Source organism: Amphibalanus amphitrite, unplaced genomic scaffold, assembly GCF_019059575.1.
Source record: "Amphibalanus amphitrite isolate SeventyFive unplaced genomic scaffold, NRLGWU_Aamphi_draft 000196F_arrow, whole genome shotgun sequence".
Classification (NCBI taxonomy): Eukaryota; Metazoa; Arthropoda; class Thecostraca; order Balanomorpha; family Balanidae; genus Amphibalanus; species Amphibalanus amphitrite.
In genome coordinates this window covers 353,068-377,619 of record NW_024881691.1, presented here as the reverse complement: position 1 = coordinate 377,619, position 24,552 = coordinate 353,068, and the positions used below count along the sequence as shown (strand labels likewise).

At 53.4% G+C, this 24,552-nt stretch overlaps 4 protein-coding genes across 10 annotated transcripts; 2 read left to right on the top strand and 2 right to left on the bottom strand.

Annotated features, from left to right (window-relative positions):
• Positions 1 to 652: 652 nt before the first annotated feature.
• On the bottom strand, positions 653 to 10,755 carry LOC122384707 (A-kinase anchor protein 1, mitochondrial-like). Of its 2 annotated transcripts, none has more exons than XM_043372369.1 (8): positions 10,588 to 10,755; positions 8,529 to 9,302; positions 7,942 to 8,058; positions 7,431 to 7,557; positions 6,732 to 6,865; positions 5,773 to 6,169; positions 3,110 to 3,243; positions 653 to 2,438 (listed from the first exon to the last, which is right to left on the bottom strand). In XM_043372369.1, the coding sequence occupies exons 2-8, from the start codon at positions 9,279 to 9,281 to the stop codon at positions 2,358 to 2,360; spliced, it is 1,743 nt and encodes a 580-aa protein (XP_043228304.1). In that variant the 5' UTR covers positions 9,282 to 9,302; positions 10,588 to 10,755; the 3' UTR covers positions 653 to 2,357. The 2 variants fall into 2 exon arrangements, with proteins under 2 accessions (XP_043228304.1, XP_043228305.1); XM_043372370.1 differs by having other exon boundaries at positions 8,529 to 9,298; positions 10,588 to 10,735.
• Positions 10,756 to 11,398: 643 nt separating this feature from the next.
• Positions 11,399 to 16,464, top strand: LOC122384690 (39S ribosomal protein L18, mitochondrial-like). 6 transcript variants are annotated; one of them, XM_043372331.1, is made up of 5 exons: positions 12,484 to 12,519; positions 14,098 to 14,158; positions 14,678 to 14,880; positions 15,566 to 15,800; positions 16,241 to 16,464. In XM_043372331.1, the coding sequence occupies exons 3-5, from the start codon at positions 14,690 to 14,692 to the stop codon at positions 16,376 to 16,378; spliced, it is 564 nt and encodes a 187-aa protein (XP_043228266.1). In that variant the 5' UTR covers positions 12,484 to 12,519; positions 14,098 to 14,158; positions 14,678 to 14,689; the 3' UTR covers positions 16,379 to 16,464. The 6 variants fall into 6 exon arrangements, with proteins under 6 accessions (XP_043228264.1, XP_043228262.1, XP_043228266.1 ...); XM_043372329.1 differs by lacking the exons at positions 12,484 to 12,519; positions 14,098 to 14,158 and adding an exon at positions 11,399 to 12,417; XM_043372327.1 differs by lacking the exons at positions 12,484 to 12,519; positions 14,098 to 14,158 and adding an exon at positions 11,434 to 11,556.
• On the bottom strand, positions 16,446 to 20,868 carry LOC122384691 (transmembrane emp24 domain-containing protein 2-like). Its single transcript, XM_043372334.1, has 3 exons — positions 20,617 to 20,868; positions 17,689 to 17,931; positions 16,446 to 17,117 (listed from the first exon to the last, which is right to left on the bottom strand). The coding sequence occupies exons 1-3, from the start codon at positions 20,741 to 20,743 to the stop codon at positions 16,885 to 16,887; spliced, it is 603 nt and encodes a 200-aa protein (XP_043228269.1). The 5' UTR covers positions 20,744 to 20,868; the 3' UTR covers positions 16,446 to 16,884.
• Positions 20,869 to 21,519: 651 nt separating this feature from the next.
• Positions 21,520 to 24,246, top strand: LOC122384688. Its single transcript, XM_043372326.1, has 4 exons — positions 21,520 to 21,697; positions 22,128 to 22,856; positions 23,101 to 23,263; positions 23,534 to 24,246. Exons 2-4 carry the CDS (start codon positions 22,137 to 22,139, stop codon positions 23,620 to 23,622), a joined length of 972 nt encoding a protein of 323 aa, XP_043228261.1. The 5' UTR covers positions 21,520 to 21,697; positions 22,128 to 22,136; the 3' UTR covers positions 23,623 to 24,246.
• Positions 24,247 to 24,552: the final 306 nt, after the last annotated feature.

Sequence of the window (24,552 nt, the reverse complement as noted above, 5' to 3'; positions counted from 1 at the left end):
ATTTGGGTCACCTCTGCCGCTTCCGGCGGCATGAGCCTGTGGGGATGCCCTTTCTTCTTCTTTTTTTTTAGTTAAATGTGTCAGAGGGCTTTATGTATTTTGAAGCTGCGGTAATCGGCTTTTCAAGCAACGCTGACGTGATTTTGTGCGCACATGCTTTTGGTATGATGCCGCCGTGTTCCACAGTGGGCAGTGGCTGGCGCTCTGCCGCCGACGCTCGGCAGCACCGCCGATCGGGCCACGCCCGACTGCAGTCTGTTGGCTCAGCCAGTCGACTGGCCGAGGTCGGCCCGTCCCAGGGGCGGCGGACACGGGCGCCGGCGGGCACGGCTACCGTTCCCCGAGAGGACGGCGGCACCTCCCGTTACCAGCGCCACTGCACATAGGTACCACAGCGAGCTGGGCGCGCCGGCAGTGCGGCGCCGCCAAAATGTGGGGCAAGGGCAAGGTCTGGCGGCTCCTGCGGCCGTCCCAGGGCCGGGTCAGCGGCCGGCTGACGGCGGCCACACCGCTCCTCACGGCCCGCCGCCGCACCGCAGAGCCATTTCGTAACGCAAGGCCGCCGAGTCGGCTTTCACTGCCGCGCCAGCCGGGCCGGGCTGGGCCGCCTGCTGGAGCCGGTCGGCTGTCACCGCCGCGTGAGACCAACACAGATCGGAAAAACGGTGTATTTCGTCTGACAAAAGGCGAAGAGCAACAGAAAAGGTCGATGTACCGGGCTGAGGGAGCGCGCGCAGACGGCGATACATCGCGGCGTAGAGAACGGGCGGCGGCGCGCACTGCACGCGACCCGAGCGGCGCCGACTGCCGGCGTACAGACGGCCCTCGGCAGTCGGCGGCTGTCGGTCGCCTCCCAGGGACACGGGTTTGTACCAGCTGAACGATAAAGATCGGCCCGCGACCTCCCGGCAGCCGCCAGAACGAGACAGATAATTTGGTAGTCACGACCCAACGGACACGACGGCGACAATCAAATCTGTTAGCGATGGACAGGGAGCCCGTACTGGGCTCGGCCGGGCGCCGCCCACAGCGAGCGCGCCAGAAACTCTACTAATCTGCGACACCAGCACCCATCTACTCGGAGCTAGGGGCGCAGTCGCCCACACTACGCAGCATCGCGACTACCACCGAGACCCCCCTACCGCCGAGACCCGCAGCGGGCACCGCCGACAAACCACTCAGCCCGCGCGGTACCGCTCACACTGCTCACTCACTCACACCGAGCAGCGTACGACGAGAAAAATACACTAACGACACGGCCCTAACCCGCCTCCGAGCCCGCCTACCAACGCAACGTGGGACTGAAACACACCTGACGCACAGGTCTACACGCACGGTGCACGGATCTGACGCACGGTACACGGGTCTGACGCACGGTACACGGGTCTGATGCACGGTACACGGGTCTGACGCACGGTACACGGGTCTGACGCACGGTACACGGATCTGACGCACGGTACACGGGTCTGATGCACAATACACGGGTCTGACGCACGGTATACTATACAAAGGTCTGACGCAACACTTGATGAAAATATCGGCGGCCCACGTCGCGGTGTGGCTCCGTTGCCTGTCGTAGCTCGCCGAGCGGAGAGCCGCGCCGCCCGCTGGAGGCAGCGGTACGTGAAAACCGCGACAGCAGATACATGTTCGTGAGCAAACCCTTCAATTCGCCTAACAATATAAAATACCCAAACATCTTTGGCTCACAAAAAGGAAGCAAGATGTCGATAATTTTACAACGATAACATTGGTCCAAGAAGAGGGCTTCAAAATATCGCAACTGTGACGATACGTTTCTTGCTAGGGCCGGTATGTTATGCAACAAGAACTCCTGACCAGCATACATGCATCCAAATATCAATCAAGAAATCCTGGATCATTATGTAACACCACGTCATCACATTCCTTCACAGCTCCTGTCCATTGTAGACCGCCGGAGGGAGGGGCGGGGTAGCCCGGCCCCAGCAGAGCCCGGAGCGGAGCGCACGGTCACTGTCACTGCCGCGGCGGGCCCGCACTCCGCCGTCACACAGCTCCTCTGTTCACCCGCGCCGGCCGCTGCGTGTCTCCATCGCCGGACCGTCACGGCGACCTCAGCCCGCAGAGGCCGGCGCGCCGCTGCCTCGGACACAGAGCCCGCCGGCCCACCGTCCCACACTGGCGGCACGGAGCCGAGCCGCTGGCACCGGCCCGTGCCGGTCCGCTCGGCCCTTCACAACACATCTCACTACCGCGCACAGACGCCGATCCACAGCAAAAATAAGTACGACTGTCTGACTGTCTGGGTGGGAGGCTGATCAGCTCCCGCGGACTGCATAGCTGGCCGCCCGGCGGCCGGGGCGCGTCGGCCGCGCCTACGCCTGGAGTTCGACCCAGCGGGCGGCGCCGCTCTCCACTAGGCGCTGGTTGACCAGCGTGATGGCGTTGTTGCCGTACTGAAACGGACGTCAGCCGGGCGTCAGAGCGGCGCACTTTCCCGCTCGGCCGGCGGCGGAACGAGGAAAGGCGGCGGCGGCGGCCGGGTCACGGGTCACGGCGGACCGTCACGGACCGGTTATACCGCGCCGCCGGAACCGGGAGACACGGACACCAGGCAACTGCACAGACCGTGCAGTGCGGCACGAGCACAAGGTAACTGCAGGACGGTACGGTACGGTACGGACCAACGGCAGCACAGACGCGACGGTACGGAACTGACTGTTGACCAACGACGGCACGGGTGCCACGGCACGGGTGCCACGGCACGGAGAAATGGAAGAATGGTGCGAACAAATGACAGACACGGACAAACTCCACAAGACAACACGTAAAAACACTGGTACAAACATTAGTCACAACGCTACGGACAACACAGATACCAAAACACAACAGCGCCATGACACGGGCGGACAAACAAGGCAGGAAAGCAAACTGGTTCGAGCCGGTGGAACAGCGCCTGAGCAATTCGCCGATCAATCAACTGAGATTGCGTGTCGTAATGATAACGAGCTCATTGACATGAAGTGGCCAGCCATTAGAGCGCTCGTTAGGGCCGACATTCGGTGAACAATACCGTGGCGGGGTTCGCCGGGTCCCGACAGACAGCGGCGCCGGGCCGTCCACCTACCTCGGTGCCCTGGATGCTGTAGAGGTTGACGAAGGGCGTGCCGTCCTCGGCGTAGCCCACCACCATGGCCTCCAGCGCGCGGTCCGTGATCAGACTCTCGAACACGGCGCCGGCCTCCAGGCTCCAGCCGTCCTCTGCCACACAACAGGGGACCGGACATAGTGACAGACGGCGCCGGCCTCCAGCCGTCGTCCGCCACACAACGGGGGACGGGACATAGTGACAGACGGCGCCGGCCTCCAGGCTCCAGCTGTCCTCTGCCACACAACAGGGGGGACGGGACATAGTGACAGACGGCGCCGGCCTCCAGCCGTCCTCTGCCACACAACAGGGGACCGGACATAGTGACAGACGGCGCCGGCCTCCAGGCTCCAGCCGTCCTCTGCCACACAACAGGGGGACGGGACATAGTGACAGACGGCGCCGGCCTCCAGGCTCCAGCCGTCCCCTCCCACACAACAGGGGGACGGGACATAGTGACAGACGGCGCCGGCCTCCAGCCGTCCTCTACCACACAACAGGGGACGGTACAAATAGTGACAGACGGCGCCGGCCTCCAGCCGTCCTCTGCCACACAACAGGGGACGGTACAAATAGTGACAGACGGCGCCGGCCTCCAGGCTCCAGCCGTCCTCTGCCACACAACAGGGGACGGGACATAGTGACAGACGGCACCGGCCTCCAGGCTCCAGCCGTCCTCTGCCACACAACAGGGGACGGGACATAGTGACAGACGGCGCCGGCCTCCAGGCTCCAGCCGTCCCCTCCCACACAACAGGGGACCGGACATAGTGACAGACGGCACCGGCCTCCAGCCGTCCTCTGCCACACAACAGGGGACGGGACATAGTGACAGACGGCGCCGGCCTCCAGCCGTCCTCTGCCACACAACAGGGGACCGGACATAGTGACAGACGGCGCCGGCCTCCAGGCTCCAGCCGTCCTCTGCCACACAACAGGGGACGGGACATAGTGACAGACGGCGCCGGCCTCCAGGCTCCAGCCGTCCCCTCCCACACAACAGGGGGACGGGACATAGTGACAGACGGCGCCGGCCTCCAGCCGTCCTCTACCACACAACAGGGGACGGTACAAATAGTGACAGACGGCGCCGGCCTCCAGCCGTCCTCTGCCACACAACAGGGGACGGTACAAATAGTGACAGACGGCGCCGGCCTCCAGGCTCCAGCCGTCCTCTGCCACACAACAGGGGACGGGACATAGTGACAGACGGCACCGGCCTCCAGGCTCCAGCCGTCCCCTCCCACACAACAGGGGGACGGGACATAGTGACAGACGGCGCCGGCCTCCAGCCGTCCTCTGCCACACAACAGGGGACGGTACAAATAGTGACAGACGGCGCCGGCCTCCAGGCTCCAGCCGTCCTCTGCCACACAACAGGGGACCGGACATAGTGACAGACGGCGCCGGCCTCCAGGCTCCAGCCGTCCTCTGCCACACAACAGGGGGACGGGACATAGTGACAGACGGCGCCGGCCTCCAGGCTCCAGCCGTCCCCTCCCACACAACAGGGGGACGGGACATAGTGACAGACGGCACCGGCCTCCAGCCGTCCTCTGCCACACAACAGGGGACGGGACATAGTGACAGACGGCGCCGGCCTCCAGCCGTCGTCCGCCACACAACAGGGGACGGGACATAGTGACATACGGCGCCGGCCTCCAGGCTCCAGCCGTCCCCTCCCACACAACAGGGGACGGGACATAGTGACAGACGGCGCCGGCCTCCAGGCTTCAGCTCCAGCCGTCCTCTGCCACACAACACAGGGCGACAGCCACCGTTAAGGCGGCCGCACACTGGGCTATTCGGCGGGCGAGATTCCGCAAAAGCGGAATGTCGTGGGCGACATTCCTACAGCGGCTTTCCGCTTGTTTCCAGCAGTTTACAGGACCATTCGGCGGTGCGATTTTCTACTTAGTATTTTCAGGAACTGTATGTGAAACATTTTATGATAAATATAAACGAATGCAAACTAAATACATTTAAGCAAATACAATATTTGCTTATTTAATGCGACTATGCTATATTTCTGTACAATAAAGTTTTGAATATCTATTAATTTGACATAATTTCTGGAGGAAGTTGCAAAAAAATAAAGCTCGTGATTAATGTAAACAACCGTGTTTGTCGACAAATGCAAGAAACCCAAAGACAATTGTGGAGAGGCACATAGTAACCCATTATTGGAATAACCAATGAAGTGTATAAAACCCATTTAATATGGGAAAAGAAGTGCCGCTACGATTTTTTATCAAGTGAAGTCTATTTCTCGGCTGCTCCATCAATAGTTGGTGAGTTTCAAGTTCCACAATTTCGGGTGTCCGCGGCGTCGCCGCGGAAAAAGCTGAACCGGTCCAGCTTTTTCCGCAACTCCGCGGCTGTTCGCACGCATGCGCACTCTACCCGCGGACAGCTAGCTGGCAGTGGTCGGCTGATAATTTTGTCGTTTCGGCAGCTGATTCGGCGTCCACGAAAGCGTAATGTCGCCACGGAATTGCGTTTTTGCGGAATGTCGCCCGCCGAATGGCCTAGTGTGCGGCCGCCTTTAGAAGTGAAACACAGTCTGCGACCCGTTCCCAGCGGTAAACCCACCCAGTCCCCGTCGCGACCCCTCGCCCGGCCGGTCAGCCGGCGGCACCCACCTGAGACGGGCATGACGTTGGCCAGGTAGCACTCCTCGGCCTGGAAGGGCAGCGACATGAAGTCGGTGCGCATCTGGCGGGCCAGCGCGGCCGGCAGCCGGCTGTAGCCGCCAAAGTCCATGAAGCGCACGTCCATCTCGTCCGAGTCGGGGTAGTAGGCCACCACCTGGGCGCGGTACCAGCCGCCGGCCACGGGCGCCGCGCAGATCGACGAGGCCACCACGGGTCGCGGCAGCTCCGGCGTCGAGCCGCCGTCGCCGTAGCAGGCGGCCATCAGCGTGGTGAGCCGCTCCAGGCCGCGGAAGGTGGGGTGCGTGTGCTGCTGCAGGAACAGCTGGCCGGCCGTCACCACGGCCGACACCAGCACGTCGCAGGTGACGCCCTGCGGCAGGTGCAGCTGCCGGCCGGAGGACGGGGGCGGGGGGGGGGGTCAGACACGGCAGGTGCAGCTGCCGGCCGGAGGACGTACGGGGGAGGGGGGGGGGGGGTCAGACACGGCGGGTACAGCGCAGAGAGACAGGCAGGGGTCTAGGGGGACGGGATCCAGAGGACCGGTATGGATAAACAGTCAGCTGTCCAGGGGAACGGGATGCAGGAGTACCTACGGCGCGACAAGCACTAACAGCGCCAATCTATTTATATCCCTCGCGGAAAATCTGCGCCGTAATGCCTCATCACCCTCTCGGCGGGCGTGGGCGCGCTGTGCGGTGCACGACTCGGGCACCGCTCTGACTCGGCCGGACAGCGCGGCACGGCTGAGCCCGGCAGTTTGTTTGGGGTACAGGGTCCACCCGCTACTCTCGGAACACAGCAGCCGCCGCGGGAAACGTGATTCATACCACCAACCAGACACTTATAGAAAACTAGCAATACACTTACATCACACAGTCGCTTTAAAAAATACGGAACATTTCTTACATAGCAGGAAAAAGGGTTCCCTGTGTTCGTTCCCTGCCCACCTGCTGACTGTCGGGCACGGCCAGCGCCTGCTCGCTGGGACGATTCAGCTGCTCCAGCGTCATCGCCGGGAACTTGTTGACGGGAAACTTCTCCCGGATCAGCTTCAGGCAGGCGTCAATCTCCGACTGGGTCCCTGCCACCGTCAGACAGACGCGTTAGTGGACCCATCGGATACCGACTGTCAGTGGGACCACCGGATACAGAGTCCCTACGACCGTCAGTGAGCCCAATGGATACCGTCACACAAACACGTCAATGGACCCAAATAATGCCGACCGTCAGCGGGTAATTAGTCTGCAGACAATATGAGGGTCCGCAGCGCGCTACCTTTCTTCTAATGGTTCATAGAACGGCGTCAGTACGTGCATTTGAAGCGCTCTGGCGGACAATACACCCGGCAAAAACTCGACCAAGGACCCTGCCTTATATGACCGGCTACTGCGCTAATGCATATTCGGGACAGTAAACCACCTAGACCGGGCCCCGGGAGCTCCATGACAGAGCACGAGTGAGACGGCAGTGCTTACACAATGTAATCGCGTCAGAATTCAGATATCATTCAGATGGGCGGCCCGCCCATCCTGATAGCGCCGGCCGCTCGCCGGGGCGGTCCGCGGCCGCCACCGGTGACCGACATTTACCGGAGCCGATATACAGGGTCACGCACACAGTTCACAGCGGCCCGGCCGTCCACTCACCATCCACGGAGCAGATCTTCACCGACGACTTGACCGGGTGCAGCCGGATGATGACGTGCGCGCCCGTCCGCGCCTTCAGCATGTTGACGAAGGTGCCGTTCTTGCCGATCAGCCGACCGCACAGTTTCTGCGCCCCCGGGGTACGGCACACGGTCACATACGGCGGTTATCGGGGACAGCCACGGCACAGAGCACAGAGAGGCAGCCACACGGAGCTGCGTCCTACATACAGCCCGACATGTTTACTTAGACAACAGGCCGAATTCCCGCCAGGCATGAGTCGCACCGAGCACCACACGTGCTCCATCATTCAGATACCCGTGGCCATTTTCCATTCACAAACCCACAGTCGTGTCCCTACTCAGATCTCGGCGGTGCCAGCAGCCAGCACGTGGCCCCGGCCGGCCGCCCCCCCCCCGTCCCCGCCCGGGCGCGGTGCCGCGCCGTGGGCGGCTCTGGCACCCCTCCACGGCAGGCCACCCCCGCCCCGCCGCCGGCCGGCCGCGCTCACCTGCGGTATCAGGAAGTCGTACACGGTGGTCTGCATGGGCGCCGACTCGGGACTGGTGGCCGGAGAGGCCTGCTCCAGGCTGGCCGAGCTGCCGCCCTTGCCGCTGTCGCTGGAGCTCTGCGCCGCCGCCGGCACGGGGACACACGCAGCACGGTCAGTGCGGAGTCACCCACTAACTCACATCGGCCGCCGCTGGAGCGGGATTGGGCGGACTCTCTCGCCCACAACGTGAACGGGACTTTAGCGGGAAGACACGGGTGTACAGCCCCAAACGTACGGACCATTGAAAATGGTACCAGCGTCATCAAATATTGGTTCCTCTTACCTTCCATATCCAAACAAAGATGTTGCGACCAAAGCAAACAGTGACGCAATGTTTGCAATCAAACATTGCAGCCTGGTGGCCGACGACCCACGCCGTTCGTCCACCAACGGGGGCGTGGTTAGGTGCTGAGACAGCCGCCCTGCGCCCCGTTGCCCTGTGTCCCGCCCCCCCCCCCCCCGTCCCCGACCCCCGGACCGGAGCCCCGTCCCCGACCCGCGGACCGGAGCCCCGTCCCCGCCCCCCGGACCGGTGCCGCCCTCACCTCGCTGGCCGTATCGGCGCCCGTTTCGGCAGCACCGCCCGCCGGTGGCTCAGCCGCCTCGGCGCCGGCCGCCGCCGCCGCCTCGGCAGAAGGCTCCGGCACTACCTCGGACTGCTGGGTGGCCTCCTGGGCCGCCTCCGGCTGCTGGGTGGCCTCCGGGGCCGCCTCAGGCTGCTGGGTGGCCTCCAGGGCCGCAGGGGCATCGGCGGAGACGGCTGGAGCCTCCGAAGAGACGGTCGGCGCGTCCTCCTTGGTTATGGCTGGCTCCTGAACGGAATCCCGCGGCTCCTTACCGGCCACCGTCGGCTCCTGACCGTTCGTCTGCGACTCCTGGCTGTTCGTCTGCGGCTCCTCCGACTCTGTGACCGCATCTGTCTCCGCTCCGGCGGGCTCCGTCGCCTGGGCCGGCGCGTCTCCGGCCTCCGGCGGCGGCTGTTCTCGCTGGGAGGCCGGCTGGATGGCCGCCTCCAGTGCGCTGAGGGCGTCTCCCTTCACCGCCGGCTCCGGTACACTATCCTCCGGCTGGGAGCGAGCGGCATCAGCCGGCTGGGCGGCCAGCGGCGCGGTCCGGACTGCGGCCGGCTCAGGCTCTGTGCATGTCTCTGTGTCTGCGGACCCCCCGGCGGGGGCTCGGTCCGGCGCCGGCGGCTCGGGCGGGTCCGAGTCAGAGCGTCCCCGCCGGTGCAGGTACAGGCAGATGGCCACCACGGTGAGCACTGGCAGCGTCACCAGCAGCAGCGGACGGCCCGACATGGTGGCGACCCGGCGCTCTGTCTGCCGGGCAGACGACCGCGGCAGACCCGTCAGAGCCCAGACTGGACGTCCGGTCAGCACTCAGCGCTGAGACTGGACCAGTCAGCACTGAGACTGGACCAGTCAGCACTGAGACTGGAAACATCAGTACTGAGGCTGGAAACATCAGCACTGAGGCTAGACATAGCACTGAGACTGGAAATAGCAGCACTGGGGGCTAGACACAGAGGCACTGAGACTGGACACATCTACACCGATATTGGACACATCAGCACTGGGACTCAGAGAGACAATAGATAGGTACATCAACAGAGACTGGATAAATCTGCATTCTGCAATGATTGAATACTCAGAAACTGTCCTTGAGGCCCCTAGCTATGCTGTGAAATGGCCGATGGCTGGCTGCACTGAAACAACTCAGTGAAAATATATGAAGCTAAGTTAGGTTGCCATGATAATGAACCACAAAGTGATGCTCTAATGAGTTAACAATTGTATTGCCATTGAGCTTATAGTTTTATCAAAATGTAGCTCATGAACAAAATTTAATAAAATCACTTGATGGCTTATTTTGCACAGCTATGTAACATCTTTAATGCTTTTTATGAGTGTTTTTTTTTATTTCAGTGTAAGCAGAGAAAACATTAACTACTATCAGCTATGTCACACAAAATGCAAAATCAAATTCACATGAGCTTGATGATCAGTCAAGCATGCTTCTCAGTTGAAAAAAAAACATTATCACTAAGAAAAACAAAAACAAGCTGAAACTTCCTAAAAACTTCCTTAACTAGGTACCCTAAGGCTGGAACACAGCCTTTACTTATGCTGATCACTTCTTCCTCCTCTGATCAAAGATTTATAATACAAGGCATACCTATGTAGGTATCTATTTTTCTCCGAACTCTCAACACTTTGAGATGGGACCTCAAAGCCAGGGCCTATGGGTTGAAGGTGAAAAATATGCCATGCATTTCAATGGAAATGGAGGTAGCAAGACTGACTTCCATTTCCATGCAAGGAAGCTGTGTTCCAGCTTCACGGACTGAGACTATCAACTATGGAAGATTGCCAGCTCACCTCTGCCAACTACCTGAACATGAGATGAGAGGCTTGAGAATTTCCTCTTAAATGCTTAATATTAAAGCATCGTGATAAACAGCAATCCAGCCTCTTGTCAAGCAACACATTTTATTTGTTAAAATATATTCAATCGCTATTCTCAACATATAAGCACGAACGCAGACAAATGTGGCGGATTGCTCCGAGCGACATGACGGTCGCTGCCATAAATATGGATACTTACAAGTCTTAAGTCACGTTTATTGTGCTTAAGTGCAGGCAGTGACTAACACTCGTCAGGTTTATCCGACTCAATCGATATAATTTACCTAAAAATAACGATTATTTTGGTACACCATCCACACGTGCACCACACTCCGCTTCTTTCCCAAGCCCGCAACTTAAACTGCGAAAAAATGATTATTAACTATGAGATGTGTATCTCCCCCAAAAAATATTTCTTTTTTTGAAATTTGAAAACAAAGACAAAATGTCATAAAATTCAAATACCATTGTAAAAACATTTATTTTTAGTTTGTTATAAGTCGTGCTGACATTCCAAAACGGCGCACAACAGACAGCAATCAACTTGAACGTATTTGAAAAGAAAAATCAGAATAGTAATTGACGTCATTATATTTTCATACAGCTTTGAGCTCATTGTCTTCCTATAAAACTGATTTTGAAGTTCTAATAAGAACCCATTTCTTATGAAAATCTGAATAAAATGGACAGTGAACCATCTTGCTGCTTCATATTCCTCCACTTGTTGCTGATTCGCTAATACCCATGTCGAATCGGGAAATCAAACTCCTGCAACCGATGTATAGGCAAGCCAATCTTTTTTTGTTTAAAATTAATTTCATTAATAAATGGAAATTTGAAATTTTAATGGTTTTTCAAAATCGTAAACCTTTTGCACACGTTTTTTTGCGAAACCATTTCTTCCTTCTTTATTTTATAAAAAATATTATTGACGTCATCAAAAGAGTAAGCATTTTCACATTCTCAGCGCCTTGCTCAGCGGTATAAAGGTTTTGTTTTACTTTCAGCTATATAATATTGTGTCATACAATATTGACAATATTACAGAATACAAAAAAAATATATTGATTTCTCTTCAATTCGTTTCCGTTTTTGTGCTTTTACTGTCTGCCTGACCTGCCAATATTGACCGCAGCTGCTGTATTTAGAGGGATTTCTTCTACTCTAAGTAGATTGGTACCAGTGGCGGCGGAAGGTATTCTAGGATAGGGGTGCAAACGATATTGAAGCGCCCCTTCCCGCTGGGCGCCCCTTACCATGCCGATGGCCGTCCCTGCACTGGAAAATCAGTTTCGCCCCTATACGGGCGCCCATAAAAGTTTGCAGAGTGCTATTCCTGGTCATAATCATTAATCATCTCCCAAGTAAAAAAAAAAACGCAAAATACGCCCTAGCACTAGGGGTGTAACCGCCCATACGGACAGTGCAATTTTACAGGCCCTAATCTCGGACCTCCCTTAACATTCATATGTTGTAAACGGCAAACCGCCCCCGATAAATGTTACACAAACTAATTTCCTCTCGCATATCGGCCATCAGGCGCCCCTTTTTGTCGCATGGAGCCTGCAACGCTATAAGCCCTCATATGTTCGTGTTGGCGTTCGGACGCTATCGCCTTCAAAGACGTCTCCATAAATGTTTCTTTTTCGTCCCCCACACAGGCGCCCCTCTTTCGCATGCAGGCGCCCCTCTTCCGCATGGCGCGCTTCTCGAGTAGCTGCGCCCTCCTAGCCTTTATCGCCTGGCAAGATTATATTCGACAGGGTCGGCAGCATCTGCCTTTGTTTCAGATAAGGATGCCCTCCACTCTTCAGCATATCAAAAGATACTTTTCCCACGTCATTGCCACCCTCTTCGTGTCACAAGTGCCTTTATCAGTTGCGGTGTCGCCTCGCACTACTCAGCTTTATGGCTGCCGCACCTCTAACTTCCTGCCTCCTCTACAGATTTCCGAGGCGCCCCTTTCCATAGCTTTAGGGTGCAGCTGCCCCCCTTGCCCCCCTGCTTCCGCCGCCACTGATTGGTACCGGTAAGTATATATATGGGGTTTTTATTTTCCGGATTCAGTCAGCTGGCGCCGTACGATGGCGCTAGTAGAGCCATTTAGATATACATCAATATATAGATATAAGTACGGAAGTAGATGGATACCTATCAACGTGTTTCCCTTGCATTTAGCATCAGGAAAATTAGGTATAATTATCGGTATTTGTGTCAAGATAAGGTCCGATCTACAATTGTGGTGCTGTTGATACTAATATGAAACAGCGGAAATTTTAGGTTGTTACCTAGTTATCTGGTATCACCAGTAATTATTTGGTATTGCAAGGACTATTTATGCAATAAGCTATTTTTAGATTGCTTTTGCTTCATTAATGGCTCTTCTAGGTACTATTTGTCATGTCCATTGTTTACAGTGTCAGCCTAAAACATTGAATCATCCCAGTGATCCTGGATAATTCTCCCTGGCTATCTATATGTTGAACACACACTAAATGGCACTAATACAGAAATTAATAGGTACCGTAAAACGGGGTGTTAAGGGACAGTTTTGAGGTGTTTTGTTATATAACTGAAGAAGGGTTGGAGATAGAAGCATCAAATTGTCAGCATTTTATGTGGAATTTGGTGCTTTACATGCCTGCCACATTAAAGTTTTTAAAATTTATGCCTGCATATTATTTTTTAATATTTTTCATCACTGTCCCTTAGCACCCCAATGTGGGGTGTTAAGGGACACCTATATTATTCCAAGAAATAGTCATCAAATGCCCACAATTGGGGTGTGAAAGGGCACATAATTTATTTATTGAAATGTTTTGCATATTCTGTCACAAAACAAGTCAGGTTCATTCACCACTAATGACCTTTTTAGCCAATTACGTGTAATGCTGTTTACGCTTGTGGAAAATGTGCTAATTATAAGGTAAACAGAACCAAAAAGTAATCTTCTGTCATCAATAAAAACCCATGTTGAAGCTAGTCACTTGTCATTATGTTGCCCTCTTTGTTTTGGCCTTTTTATGATGACATCACATTTACCTACATCAGTCTCCATTGACCCATCATTGTAAAAGAGAGTGTTGAGATGTTTTGTTACATAACTTAAGATGTGTTAGAGATAAAAGCATGAACTTGCCAGCATTTTATGTGGAATTTGGTGTTTTCCATGCCTACTGAAAGAAAACTTGATTAAATTATATTTATATTTTATTTTTTATTTTTTCTTCCCTGTCCCTTAGCACCCCACATCCATCTCAAAATATGCATGTATCCGGAAAAGAGGAAGAGGATGATGAATGAATGGGTGGATTTGCACAAGTTTTTCAGGAAACATGTGTAATACATGTGACAATACACTTATGCATTCATTTTCCCTGTACACCCACTAGTTTATGTGGTACACACAGAGTTTTGGAGATGTTTCAATTTTGTGAAAATGTAGCAAGGTTTTCAAATCCATTTTTGAACCAAATCACTTGCATGAAAAACCATAGCATTTTGTCCTATGGTCAAGAGCAAAACAGTGTCAACTACCACACTGAACTTTTTATTGAACCTTCTCAAATTAGGAAGTTAATATGACTCAAAGTTTTTCCCATGCAACTGTCCCTTAACACCCCACTGTCCCTTAACACCCCATTTTACGGTAGATATTAAGTCCTTTATGTATATGCATCAATAAATAACAAGCTCTGCTGACTGCTAGTGCCATCATAAGGCACCAGCTCGCCAGCCAGCTGACTGAATCCAGAAAATAACAAGGTCAGGTAAATGCTGCAATGGCACTTTTTCATTTTTGCTTATAATTTAGGACGATTATTGACTCAAGATTGTGGTGAGATTACGGGTAGTTAGTTTGAGCTAGAAATTGTCGGTCAGCATGACTGTATGAGTTGGCTTATTATTCTTACTAAACATGAGTTTCTCTATAGAGTGATGTCCATATTACAGGAATTAACTTTACAGATCAATCACTTTCATTTCCCTATTTTATACTTTAATTGCATATTTGATTTCCTTTCATTATTATTTAGTGGCTAATTATTGATAAATGAAGACCAACTAAGATTTGTAATCTTCCAGTAAGGTACCTCACTTAGTGTGGTGTGATAGGTGGTATACCAACATGACACCAACTTCAAAGGTTACATAGCTACCTTCAACTTTAAAATGGAAGATGGGCATGGGATTGGGAAACTAATACCTACCTAATTTTATGTCACTAATAATGGATGTCTTTAAATGGCCCAGGTTGTTGAGTGCTGATCAGCATTGCCCTCCCACAGAGAGTGTCCCTGATGTCTGCCCTGGTGCCGCGGGCGGCCGGCTGGGTGCCCCGGCTGGCGGGTCCGGTCCGGCCCGGCTCCACGGCGGCAGGCGCCGCTCCGACGTTCGTCAACAAGAACCCGCGTAACCTGGAGCGGATGCGGCTGGCGCGCAAACAGGAGGGCTGGAGACTGGAGCCCGAGAGCCGGATGTACTGGCACAGGTACGGCATCGGCGGCCCGGCCAACCGACACCCACCGGACTCCTTCGGTTGTGGTCTGTGACCTCATGAATATGTTATCCATGCTGTGCTATGGTACTGATGTGGAAATCGTTTAACTGTTCCCGGCCATCCCGATCTGGTCTGGTTATATATTTGCCATTTACATGCCATGTACTCGATGTTTTTCTGCCGAATCGTTTATTATCACGCGTAGCCGTTTGGTATTCCAATGGTCAACAGCAGTCGGGATCAGATGTGCTTCCTACATCTTATGATCTTACCCCGCGTTCGGTGTCTCTCGGACGGCGAAGATTCTACACCGTCCGGCCAATCACGTTCCATAAGCGCAGCCGAGCTCCCGCTGACCTTGAGCGGGATTGGCCGGACGACGTAGAATCTTCGTCGTCCGGGAGACATCGAACGCGGGGTTAATTTCCCAAGAGGGACACGTAAATTTTGCATGTCTCCCTTACATAGCCCCTATCCACTGACCTGGCATACAGCAGTGTCCTGAATAATATCTCACATTGGCGGTATCCCAGTTGGCACTGTAGGTATGGCATGCGTCGTAACTTTCTTGCACTGATGCACTGTTGGGCTGTCCCGTACCTATTTGGGCCGCAGCTGCCCGGCTCCGTCTCCCCGGTCCGTCCCGCTGAGCGACCGCCCCGCTCGGCGCCGACAGGGCCGTGTTCGAGGCCACCAACCGGCACACGTCGGCGCACGTGGAGCACCAGGCCGGCCGGCGGCTGGCGTCGGCCTCCAGCCGCGAGCTGTGCGTGCGCCGACACCTGTTCTCGGCGGTGGACGTGTGCGCCGCCGAGGCGGTCGGCCGCGTGCTGGCGCGCCGCTGCCTCGAGGCCGGCATCACCGAGCTCGAGTTTCCCACCACCGAGGAGCAGCTGGAGCGATCCAACAGGGTACGTACGGGGGCCGGTGAGACGGCGCCAGTGGGTACGGGTCATGGCGGCTGTGTCTGGTGGTTCTGAAAACTCACATCCCTCTGAATTACCCTGATAATTCGAGCTTTTTGCAATAATGCCAGACGACTTATGCACAAAAAATATGGCATAAAGACTTGCGCAGAACTATGGGCTAGACTGACGTCGTTAGTGATTAAGGCAAATTGTCCCACCCTTTCGCCTATCCAGAGTCCCGTCCGCAGCTGTCCGAATGCAAGCAGCCTTGCGTCGATACATGTTTAGCGGGCTGTCGCCAGATGTTGCTTTTACTTGAAGCTCTGAGCATGCAGTTTTCGGTGCCCCTCGGATACATTTTAAGAGTTCGGAGTACCGGGCCGACAAATGTGTAGTGTGACGCCCGGGTAGCGTCCCACTGAACTGTGTGTCTGTGCCGGCAGCTGCGGTCCTTTGTGCGCGCGATGGAGGAGGAGGGCCTGAAACTGCAGGAGCCGCCCGCCATCAAACCCGAGCCCTGGTGGAGCAAGGACCGCCAGCAGAAGCCGTGGCACGTGCCCGAGGAGGAAGTGGTCGGATAACGACGGCCGACTGCGTCCCAATAGTGATATGTCGCGAGTGTCCAGTGAGTCGCTGTAATTGTACACATTAAAAATGGTCATATGTATTGGAACTTTGGTGCGCACACGAATTGCAATCCAACAACGATCGTCCAGAAATGTCTATGGCCTGGATTTGAAATTAGATAAATGGCCAGCTAAGCCAGCCGTGTAGAATGATCGCTCAGATCAAAACGCACGCACCTAGCCAGCGTTTGTTCACTAACAAGCTCGCCCCCACCGTGACCGCGCAACCAACTCAACTTTCTGACATCGCCGCTAAATAACCGCACAGCGTGCAGAAAGACGGTGCCCCTGTCCTCCCCAGCCACTGACCATGGCTCCCCGGCCACACAGCAGCCCGCCCTCCGTCGGCACCACCGGACACCCTCTGTCTCAGTCTCTCCCGTGCCGCCGCCGCCGCCGCCGCGGTACCGGCGGACAGCGACAGTTCCCGATCGAGGCTTTGGACGGTCCTCCGCGCCGGCTCACACGACTCGCCGCACCTCGAAGAACCGCTTGAGGTAGTACACCTGGCCCATGGTCATGGCCACCAACACGAGCGCCTCGAAAAAGGACCAGAGCACGACGCGCGAGTTTGTGCTGTCGTTGATGGCGCGGTGGATCTTCTCGCGCACCTCCATGTAGTCTTGCTCGTGCTTGACGGCCGTCAGCGCCGACCCCAGGTCCTTGATCATGTCCTCCAGCTTGTTGTGGCTCGCTGAAACGGACAGACACCACAACGTCAAGAGTCAACCTCTCGCTCCTCGACAGTGACCTCGAAGACAACGATGAGCCCGTGTTCTAACTATACGACCATAGCTGCAGACGACCTGGGTTCACAATGGCTCCAAGCATGACATTTTTACATTAACTTCGCACATTCTATGTGAAGCATTACACCCGAAATTTTATCGTGACGATAAAAATGATCTCAAAAAATTATTAATACGCTCGGTTTGAAGTAAACGCAAAAAGCTTTCTTAGTCATTCGATATCCAGAGCCAACAGTGCAGTATGCAACTATGAAAATGCTTCGCGGTGCCAACCCGAGACCAACCACCCTCCCCTCCCACCTACGCCGGCGAGGGATGACGCCGAGGTCAGGACCATCATGATTCCTCACTATCCTTCAGTCTGCAGTAGGTTTCCGCAAAATCAAGACACATTCTCGGGTCTTCCGAAGCCCGTAGTGTAGGAATCGCCGCAATAACCCACCCCGTTTCGAGCCGTCGAAATCGACAGCAGGTTCTGCACCCAGCGCGGCTTTCAGGTCTTTGCGTCATACATACCTTCGCCGTCGACTCCGTCTTTCTTAGACGCCTCCCCGAGGTCCATGGAGAACATGACGATCTTCGGCGTCATGGTGGACATCTTGTTGCCGAAGCAGTAGGTGAACACACCGTCCATGTGAGCAGGGAAGGTGAACCTGCCATTGCTCTCCCGCTCCTGCTGGTACACCACCTTGCCGTCGGGCCCAATCAGCTTGATGTCAATGTCCAAAAAGCCACCCTCCACCACCTCAAATGCGAGACCTGTGAGAGAGAGAGACAATGTGTCGATTAAATTGATAAGGTTCCAGGATCCCAAATGTTAACTCTGTTCCCAGTCCTGTGATGTATTTCTGGGTGGTCAGTTCAGGTGACACTAAATGTGCATGCACAGGCCACAGTTCCAGTGTGGCAAGAATGCCTCCACATCTTAGAGATGACAGAAAGGAGAGACTGGATGCATGGTGTCTACACATGATCACAGTTCTTTACATATTGGACATGTACACCATTTTCTTCAGTATTCTTCAGAAAAACATTGCTAACTAATGATTTCACTGGAACCTAACAAGCTAAAATTAATAGACTAAATGGTGATTTTCTGGTATTAAAGAGTGGGTTACATCCAGTAAGGGACAACAGTCTGTGGATGCCTTTGAATTGGGGTTGATGGGAGATTTGAACTTGGGACCTAACTAATAGCCATACAGTTCTGCTTGTGAAATGGGTAAGAGCTGAAGGGTTAAGAGGGTAGGGTATGGGTAGGCTAGTGTAGTCATTATTAGGGCAATTGATATATCTAATCCTAACTTAGTAAGAAAATAGGGTAAAAGTATACATTAAGTCCGAGTGACTGTTAAAAGATAAAGTTTTCATATTCTTACATTATTTGACATCCTGAATCCAAAAATGATACTTATATGTCCTGGAAATAAAAGGAAAACATAATCAAACCTGACCTAACCTTACCTATTTACCTACAACCTACCAACCTACAAACCTACAACCTAACCTAACCTAACCTAACCTAACCTACAAACCTACAACCTAAAACCTACAAATCTACAACCTAACCTAACCTAAAACCTAAATTTTTTGCTGTTTCATATTTGTATCAACAGTGTCACAATTGTCCACTCGGACCTAATATATACTAATACCGAAAATAGCAACTAATGATTCATTATTGACAATTTTTGTCAAATCTGGAGAAGCACTGGACACACCCACGACTGGACACTTGCCACAGTTGTGCCCATCTTCAAAAAAGGAGACAGAAGACGACCAGAGAACTATCGTCCAATTAGCTTAACTGCAGTGACGTGCAAGGTCATGGAGTCGCTGATAAGGGACCAATTGATGGCATACCTCACCTCGAATGGACTGTTGTCGCGTCACCAGCATGGTTTTCGCCCACACCGATCCTGCACGACTCAGCTACTGGAAGTCTTGGATGACTGGAGCCGTGCGATTGAAGACGGGAGCCCGGTCGACGTCATATATCTGGACTTCAGAAAAGCTTTCGATTCCGTCCCTCACGAACGCCTACTGGTCAAACTGAGAGCTTACGGTGTGACTGGACACCTCCTTGAGTGGATAAGGTCATTTCTATCCAATCGGCAACAACGAGTCGTCGTGCAAGGTTGTCAATCCACCTGGTCTCCTGTCACCAGCGGGGTGCCACAAGGTTCTGTACTAGGGCCCCTTCTGTTCCTTGTATATATTAACGACATCCCCGACGCGGTGAGGTCCTGCATCAAGATTTTTGCTGATGACACGAAGTTGTACCGCAGCATTGATACTCCTAGTGACGCATCCCTGCTCCAGCTCGACATTGATGCTCTCACCACCTGGTCCAAGAAGTGGCAGCTTGCGTTCAACCAGAGCAAGTGTGCGTCCTTGAACGTCGGGGCCAAGAACTCTGGTCACTCCTACTCTATGAACGGTGTCTGCCTCGCCTCCACCTCAGCTGAGAGAGATCTGGGTGTCATCATCGATCCCGAGCTGAAGTTCAGGAGGCAGGCTTCCTCAGCTGTATCAAAGGCTTCACAGATTCTGTCTCTGATCCGGAGGTCATTCTCGAATCTGGACGAGATCACCCTGCCGATTTTGTTCAAAGCATTTGTCAGGCCCCACCTTGAATACGGTAACCTCATATGGGGCCCGTTCAATCGTGCAGACATCAAGCTTGTGGAGCGAGTCCAGCGGCGCGCTACTCGATTAGTGTCCGGCATCAGGAGCAAACCATATACTGAGAGACTGAAATGCCTGAAGCTTCCTTCACTGCTCCACCGAAGACGCCGTGGTGACATGATTGGAATGTACCAGCTGCTGCATAACGAGATCGATATCGACCCGGACAAGTTTGTCAAGCCTGCGTCCACGAGGTCCAACCGTGGCCATCCCTGGAAGCTGTACAAACCACATGCCAAGTCACGAGCCAGAAGACAACTATTCACTATTCGAGCGCTCAACGACTGGAACTCCCTCCCTGCAACAGTTGTCCAGGCCCCATCCCTCAATGCCTTCAAATCCAGACTTGACAAGCATTGGGCCAATCTGATGTACCTGACTCCTACTCACGACTAGAGATGACCACCAGTCACGAGCTCGACGAGAGCGGGACCTACAGGCGAATTGCCTTTCAAAATTCCCGATAGTGTAAGGTAAGGTAAGGTAAGGTAAGCAACTTACTAAGTCTCTGCTTTCACTAGCTATGGTTGACTGATGACATAATAGATAGTGTGATGTAGTTAGTGCCAAACTACGACTGTAACCTGTCAACACGTATGAAATAAACATTATTTCTCCCAGACTGAGACAGTCCCAGATTAAGATGACCATGTCATTCATGATATTATAAAAATGTGAAAATTATTGGCAGGCTAAAGGCAACACCAATAGGGTTCAACTGTTAAATTTGGTTAATTATATTGATAATTAACTTACCAAGCTTTGTACCAGATGTTACTTTCTCCATGAAGCATTCCTCAGCATGCGCGTCAACAGTAATCATATAACCATCAGACGGGTATACCAAGGCAAGGGTAGTTAAAATGGCAATGATGCTCAGCATCTTGAATGAAAGATAATGGAGACCCAGATATTATATTACGCTCCCACCCAGCAGCCGGCCGTGATAAACAAATATCAACACAGCTCTCGGTATGGGTAAACAGGGTGTATGGCGCACTAAGGACATGTATGGCGCGTTTCCCTTCAATCGGTAAGGGAAAACGTGAAGGATTTGCGTACGTAAGTTGCTGGCATCAGCAGTCGGAAATTCGTAACTCGTAAGCCCTCGGAAGTTGGGTTGCTTCTTAAGTTGAGCAACATCATATATTCTTGTTTTTCGAGCAGTCTAAGCTCGTGTTTGCAATAGAGTTCGGAAAGTAAGAGCATCTATGCATGCGTGATGCGCATCTGTCATAGGGTGTTCAGTTTAAAGTTAGTTTTAAAAATCCTACGTGTGATAAAAATTAAGCCAAAAGTAGCAACTTAATCTAAGCAGCATGTCGCTTATCGATCACAGCATAATTATTAAATCGGTGCAAGTGGTCAAGACCAAATCGTCAAGACGGCACAGATAAGGTTTCCCTTCACTCGTCAACGAAGGATTTGGCAGCAAAAAATACGCGTCATTTTAGGTTCAGCAGACTAAAAATCGATACAAATAAAATCGAGAGATTCACAAGGCATTTGTCTTCGATTTGTCTTTTTATTATCATTAAATGAATTTTAACAGTCTTCGGTCTCAAAAGAGGAAAAATAAGATATGTTTCAAACAAAAATAAAATAAAAATGTTGAAATGATGGATGCTTTCACGATTTAAACATGGCGGCCTCCATAAACTTCTTTGTCAACTGCGGCGCCTGCGTGACTAAAACAAAAAAACAAATATTGTGTTGCGTTTTGCGAGTTGGTGCGAGAGGCGGTGTTTGAGAGAATTGCCACTTGTCTATGTTATTGCAGAACAAGCTTAGCTCGGTGATAAGTGCTGTTTAGTCCAAAAATCGTTGTTTACATTAGGTAAGCATTGGACGTAGCCTATAGAGTCAGATTAGGTATATGTAGGAGCCTCTACTCTACGATGACAAAAGTTTCAAGTTTTTCATCAGTTTGAATTCCTCAAGATCAAAGCTGGATGAAAAAAATGAAATGTAGTCGTGGCACTTTGACTTGTCATTATTATTGAGTTTTTTTTTTGCATTATTATTCTTGGGGAAGGATAAAAAACAATCAGACATTATCTACCTAACCCTACCCACCACTCCTTCATCCACCAGACTAAGTTAGACAGGAAAAAACAAAACATTAGTAAATGTTTTCTATTTCTCATGCATAGATAACATAATACAAAACTGCATGCCTACCTGAAACCTTACAAGTTACACCCACCCCTGGGGTCTCACCTCAGTCTGGCCAAAGATCACTGGTTTCAGGTTTGTCTTTGTTTCAGGGCCTCACCATGCCCGAGTACCACTACGACCAGCTGGGAACGGTGGCCGAGCTGTACCCGCTGCACAAGGCAGTGCTGACGTTCCAGCTGAACGGACGCGGCCCCGAGCAGCGCGCCCTCCTCTGGGGACGCCGGTTCGTCTGCCCCAACGGCCTGCCGCTGGCCGAAGACGAGTCCATTGATGACGTGCTCTGCATCAACGACCAGGTACTCTTTGACTGTCATATATACGACAACGAAAACAACCAGGACCGGTGTGGCTGGTACGTGGCGCGCGCCGAGTCGGCGCGCCGGCCCGAGCAGCTGAGCTCGGTGGTCTCCAACGCCATGGGCACGGTGGTGGAGGTGGGCCCGCGGCGGGCGTTCGTCGAGTTCCGCCAGCCGGGCCGCGTCGAGCTGCAGCGCGCCGTGTTCGTGGCGGCGCGCTTCTTTGACCACGGCGGCCGGCTGCCGGCCGGCACCAGCCTGCGCAGCTGCGTGTACGAGGACCAGAAGCTGCACCTGGACGCGCAGCACCGGCCCGGCCAGCTGCAGGGCGCCTCCTGGTACGCGTGGCTGGCGTGGCGCGGCCAGCGGCCCGAGGTGGAGCTGGACCGCGAGCCGCCGGCCGAGGTGCTGGCCGGGGAGGAGGAGCCGCCCACCCAGCGGCCCACCGCCACGCTGGCCGACAACCTGCTGCCGGCGCTCAGCTCGGCAGAGAGCCGCGCACAGGCGCAGCGCCGACACCAGGTCGGTCCGCCGCGCCGGCCTCCTCCCCCCCCCCCCCCACCCCACCCCTAGTCAGTGGGTGTCTCTCGCTATCAGTCTCTCTCCAGGACAAGTAGGGGTACGATACGTGTGTCTCTCACCCTCCTCCCCAGGACAAGCTGTGGGGGTACGTGTGTATCTCAGCTTTCTCCTACCCCCTCCTCCCCTGGACAACTGGAAGTTAACGTGTTTGTCTCACCCTCCCCCCCCCCCCCGGTTCCCCCAGGACAAGTGGGGGTACGTGTCGTCGCTGCTGGATGCCGAGTATGGTGTGCTGCTCTGGCAGGTGGCGCCGCGACAGTACCAGAGCGTGCTCTTCCACCGCAGCGCCGCACACCTCTTCGACCTCAACCTGAAAAACTACGACCTCAGAACCGTCTTCAAAAAGGGTACGTCCCTAACTCCTCAGGGAATCGCTTTTTTTTTCCGGAGAACCACTCTTCTGTATAAGGGAGCATGTACATCCAGTCATGTCTCAGCATTAAATTTAGCGCTCGTGGCGTTTGATAAACTAAACAAGTTGCATATGCCATATTTGAGTGAATCGGCTCTTCTGTATCAAACCGTTACCGACGGAGTACTGTTACATTTGTGTAGTTTGTTCTCAACTTGTCCCTGTGTGGTGTCTATGTGACTGTGATACATGTCTTTTCTTTCAGGAGACCATCTCCGCTTTGAGGCCGAGAAGGCGGAGCCTTCGGAGCCTTACAAGTGGAAAGCGTACAGTGTTTGGCTGGAGGAGGCGTAAGTGCGACCGCGGGGACATCTGTCGGCGAGCGGGTAAAGTGGTGGTTCCGTACCGGGGCTGTGGCGGCGCTGAGGTAGCGTGTTTCCCGTCAGTTGGCTCCGAAGTGCCGTTCGTGCTGTAAGGATATTGATCTGGCTGTGCTGTGCTGTGGTGAGGGCGACGTACTTCAGTCAGCGTCGCCTTTATCACATATTCTAGAGACCACGTATGTAGTTCAGGCTGATCCCGACAGGTGACCCCATACAAAGTTCGCGGGAAACTGCCTATGTACTATGTAGTTAGTTCAGTCCGTTTTTCGTTTCGTGCACCGCCTGGATGCTGTGCTCCGTTGGGTCGTTTCATTAATGTGAGCTGGAGCGGAGCTGCTCCTCTAAACGTACAGCGGCACAAGATTTAAGTTATCCGCTACTTAGCTTTCCAAGAAGGGCATTGCAGATGTTTTCTTTCCCAGTTCGTACCCCAGATATGGTTAGATGTATGAGCCGGATGGTGACAGCTGGTAGGGTCCACTTCATTGCATATCCCTCTCTCAGTCTCACTATGCTTCCTTTGCCTTATCGATCATATCATTGAAATGATTTTTGTCGGCGGTGTGAAATATAGCCAAGCTGCAACATTGTTATTGCTTAGTTTTGTTTCCTGAAAATGTTATACGTTTTGTTGAACACAGACACCTAAAAGGGAAAGGCTGTATGCAGATTTTACAGTTCAGTTGTCTTAGATTGAACGGTCCTGAACTGGTTGGTGTCCATGGCTGAACGACCCTGGACCCTGAAAATGTGGCTGGTATCGCAGGATCCGGCTCCGGCCACGCCAGCTCGTTCAGAGAAATCGCGAAAAAGAGAACGTCAGGGGCGGATTTCCCTCAGCCGGGGAGGACCTGGGTCGTTTTTTTATCAGATCAGCGTTTTGACATTACAGAGAACAAAG

Bases quoted from the DNA above. Each gene is read 5' to 3' on its own strand.
- LOC122384707 (XM_043372369.1), bottom strand. From the start codon at position 9,281: ATGTCGGGCCGTCCGCTGCTGCTGGTGACGCTGCCAGTGCTCACCGTG. The intron at 8,059-8,528 runs GTGAGGGCGGCA...GCGGCGGCGCAG, and splicing joins GCGCCGATACGGCCAGCGAG to AGCTCCAGCGACAGCGGCAA. The intron at 7,558-7,941 runs GTGAGCGCGGCC...CCGGGGGCGCAG, and splicing joins ACGACTTCCTGATACCGCAG to AAACTGTGCGGTCGGCTGAT.
- LOC122384690 (XM_043372329.1), top strand. From the start codon at position 14,690: ATGTCTGCCCTGGTGCCGCGGGCGGCCGGCTGGGTGCCCCGGCTGGCG. The intron at 14,881-15,565 runs GTACGGCATCGG...CGGCGCCGACAG, and splicing joins AGCCGGATGTACTGGCACAG to GGCCGTGTTCGAGGCCACCA. The intron at 15,801-16,240 runs GTACGTACGGGG...CTGTGCCGGCAG, and splicing joins AGCTGGAGCGATCCAACAGG to CTGCGGTCCTTTGTGCGCGC.
- LOC122384691 (XM_043372334.1), bottom strand. From the start codon at position 20,743: ATGCTGAGCATCATTGCCATTTTAACTACCCTTGCCTTGGTATACCCG. The intron at 17,932-20,616 runs GTAAGTTAATTA...TCTCTCTCACAG, and splicing joins AACATCTGGTACAAAGCTTG to GTCTCGCATTTGAGGTGGTG. The intron at 17,118-17,688 runs GTATGTATGACG...TGTCCGTTTCAG, and splicing joins AGACGGAGTCGACGGCGAAG to CGAGCCACAACAAGCTGGAG.
- LOC122384688 (XM_043372326.1), top strand. From the start codon at position 22,137: ATGCCCGAGTACCACTACGACCAGCTGGGAACGGTGGCCGAGCTGTAC. The intron at 22,857-23,100 runs GTCGGTCCGCCG...CGGTTCCCCCAG, and splicing joins AGGCGCAGCGCCGACACCAG to GACAAGTGGGGGTACGTGTC. The intron at 23,264-23,533 runs GTACGTCCCTAA...CTTTTCTTTCAG, and splicing joins CAGAACCGTCTTCAAAAAGG to GAGACCATCTCCGCTTTGAG.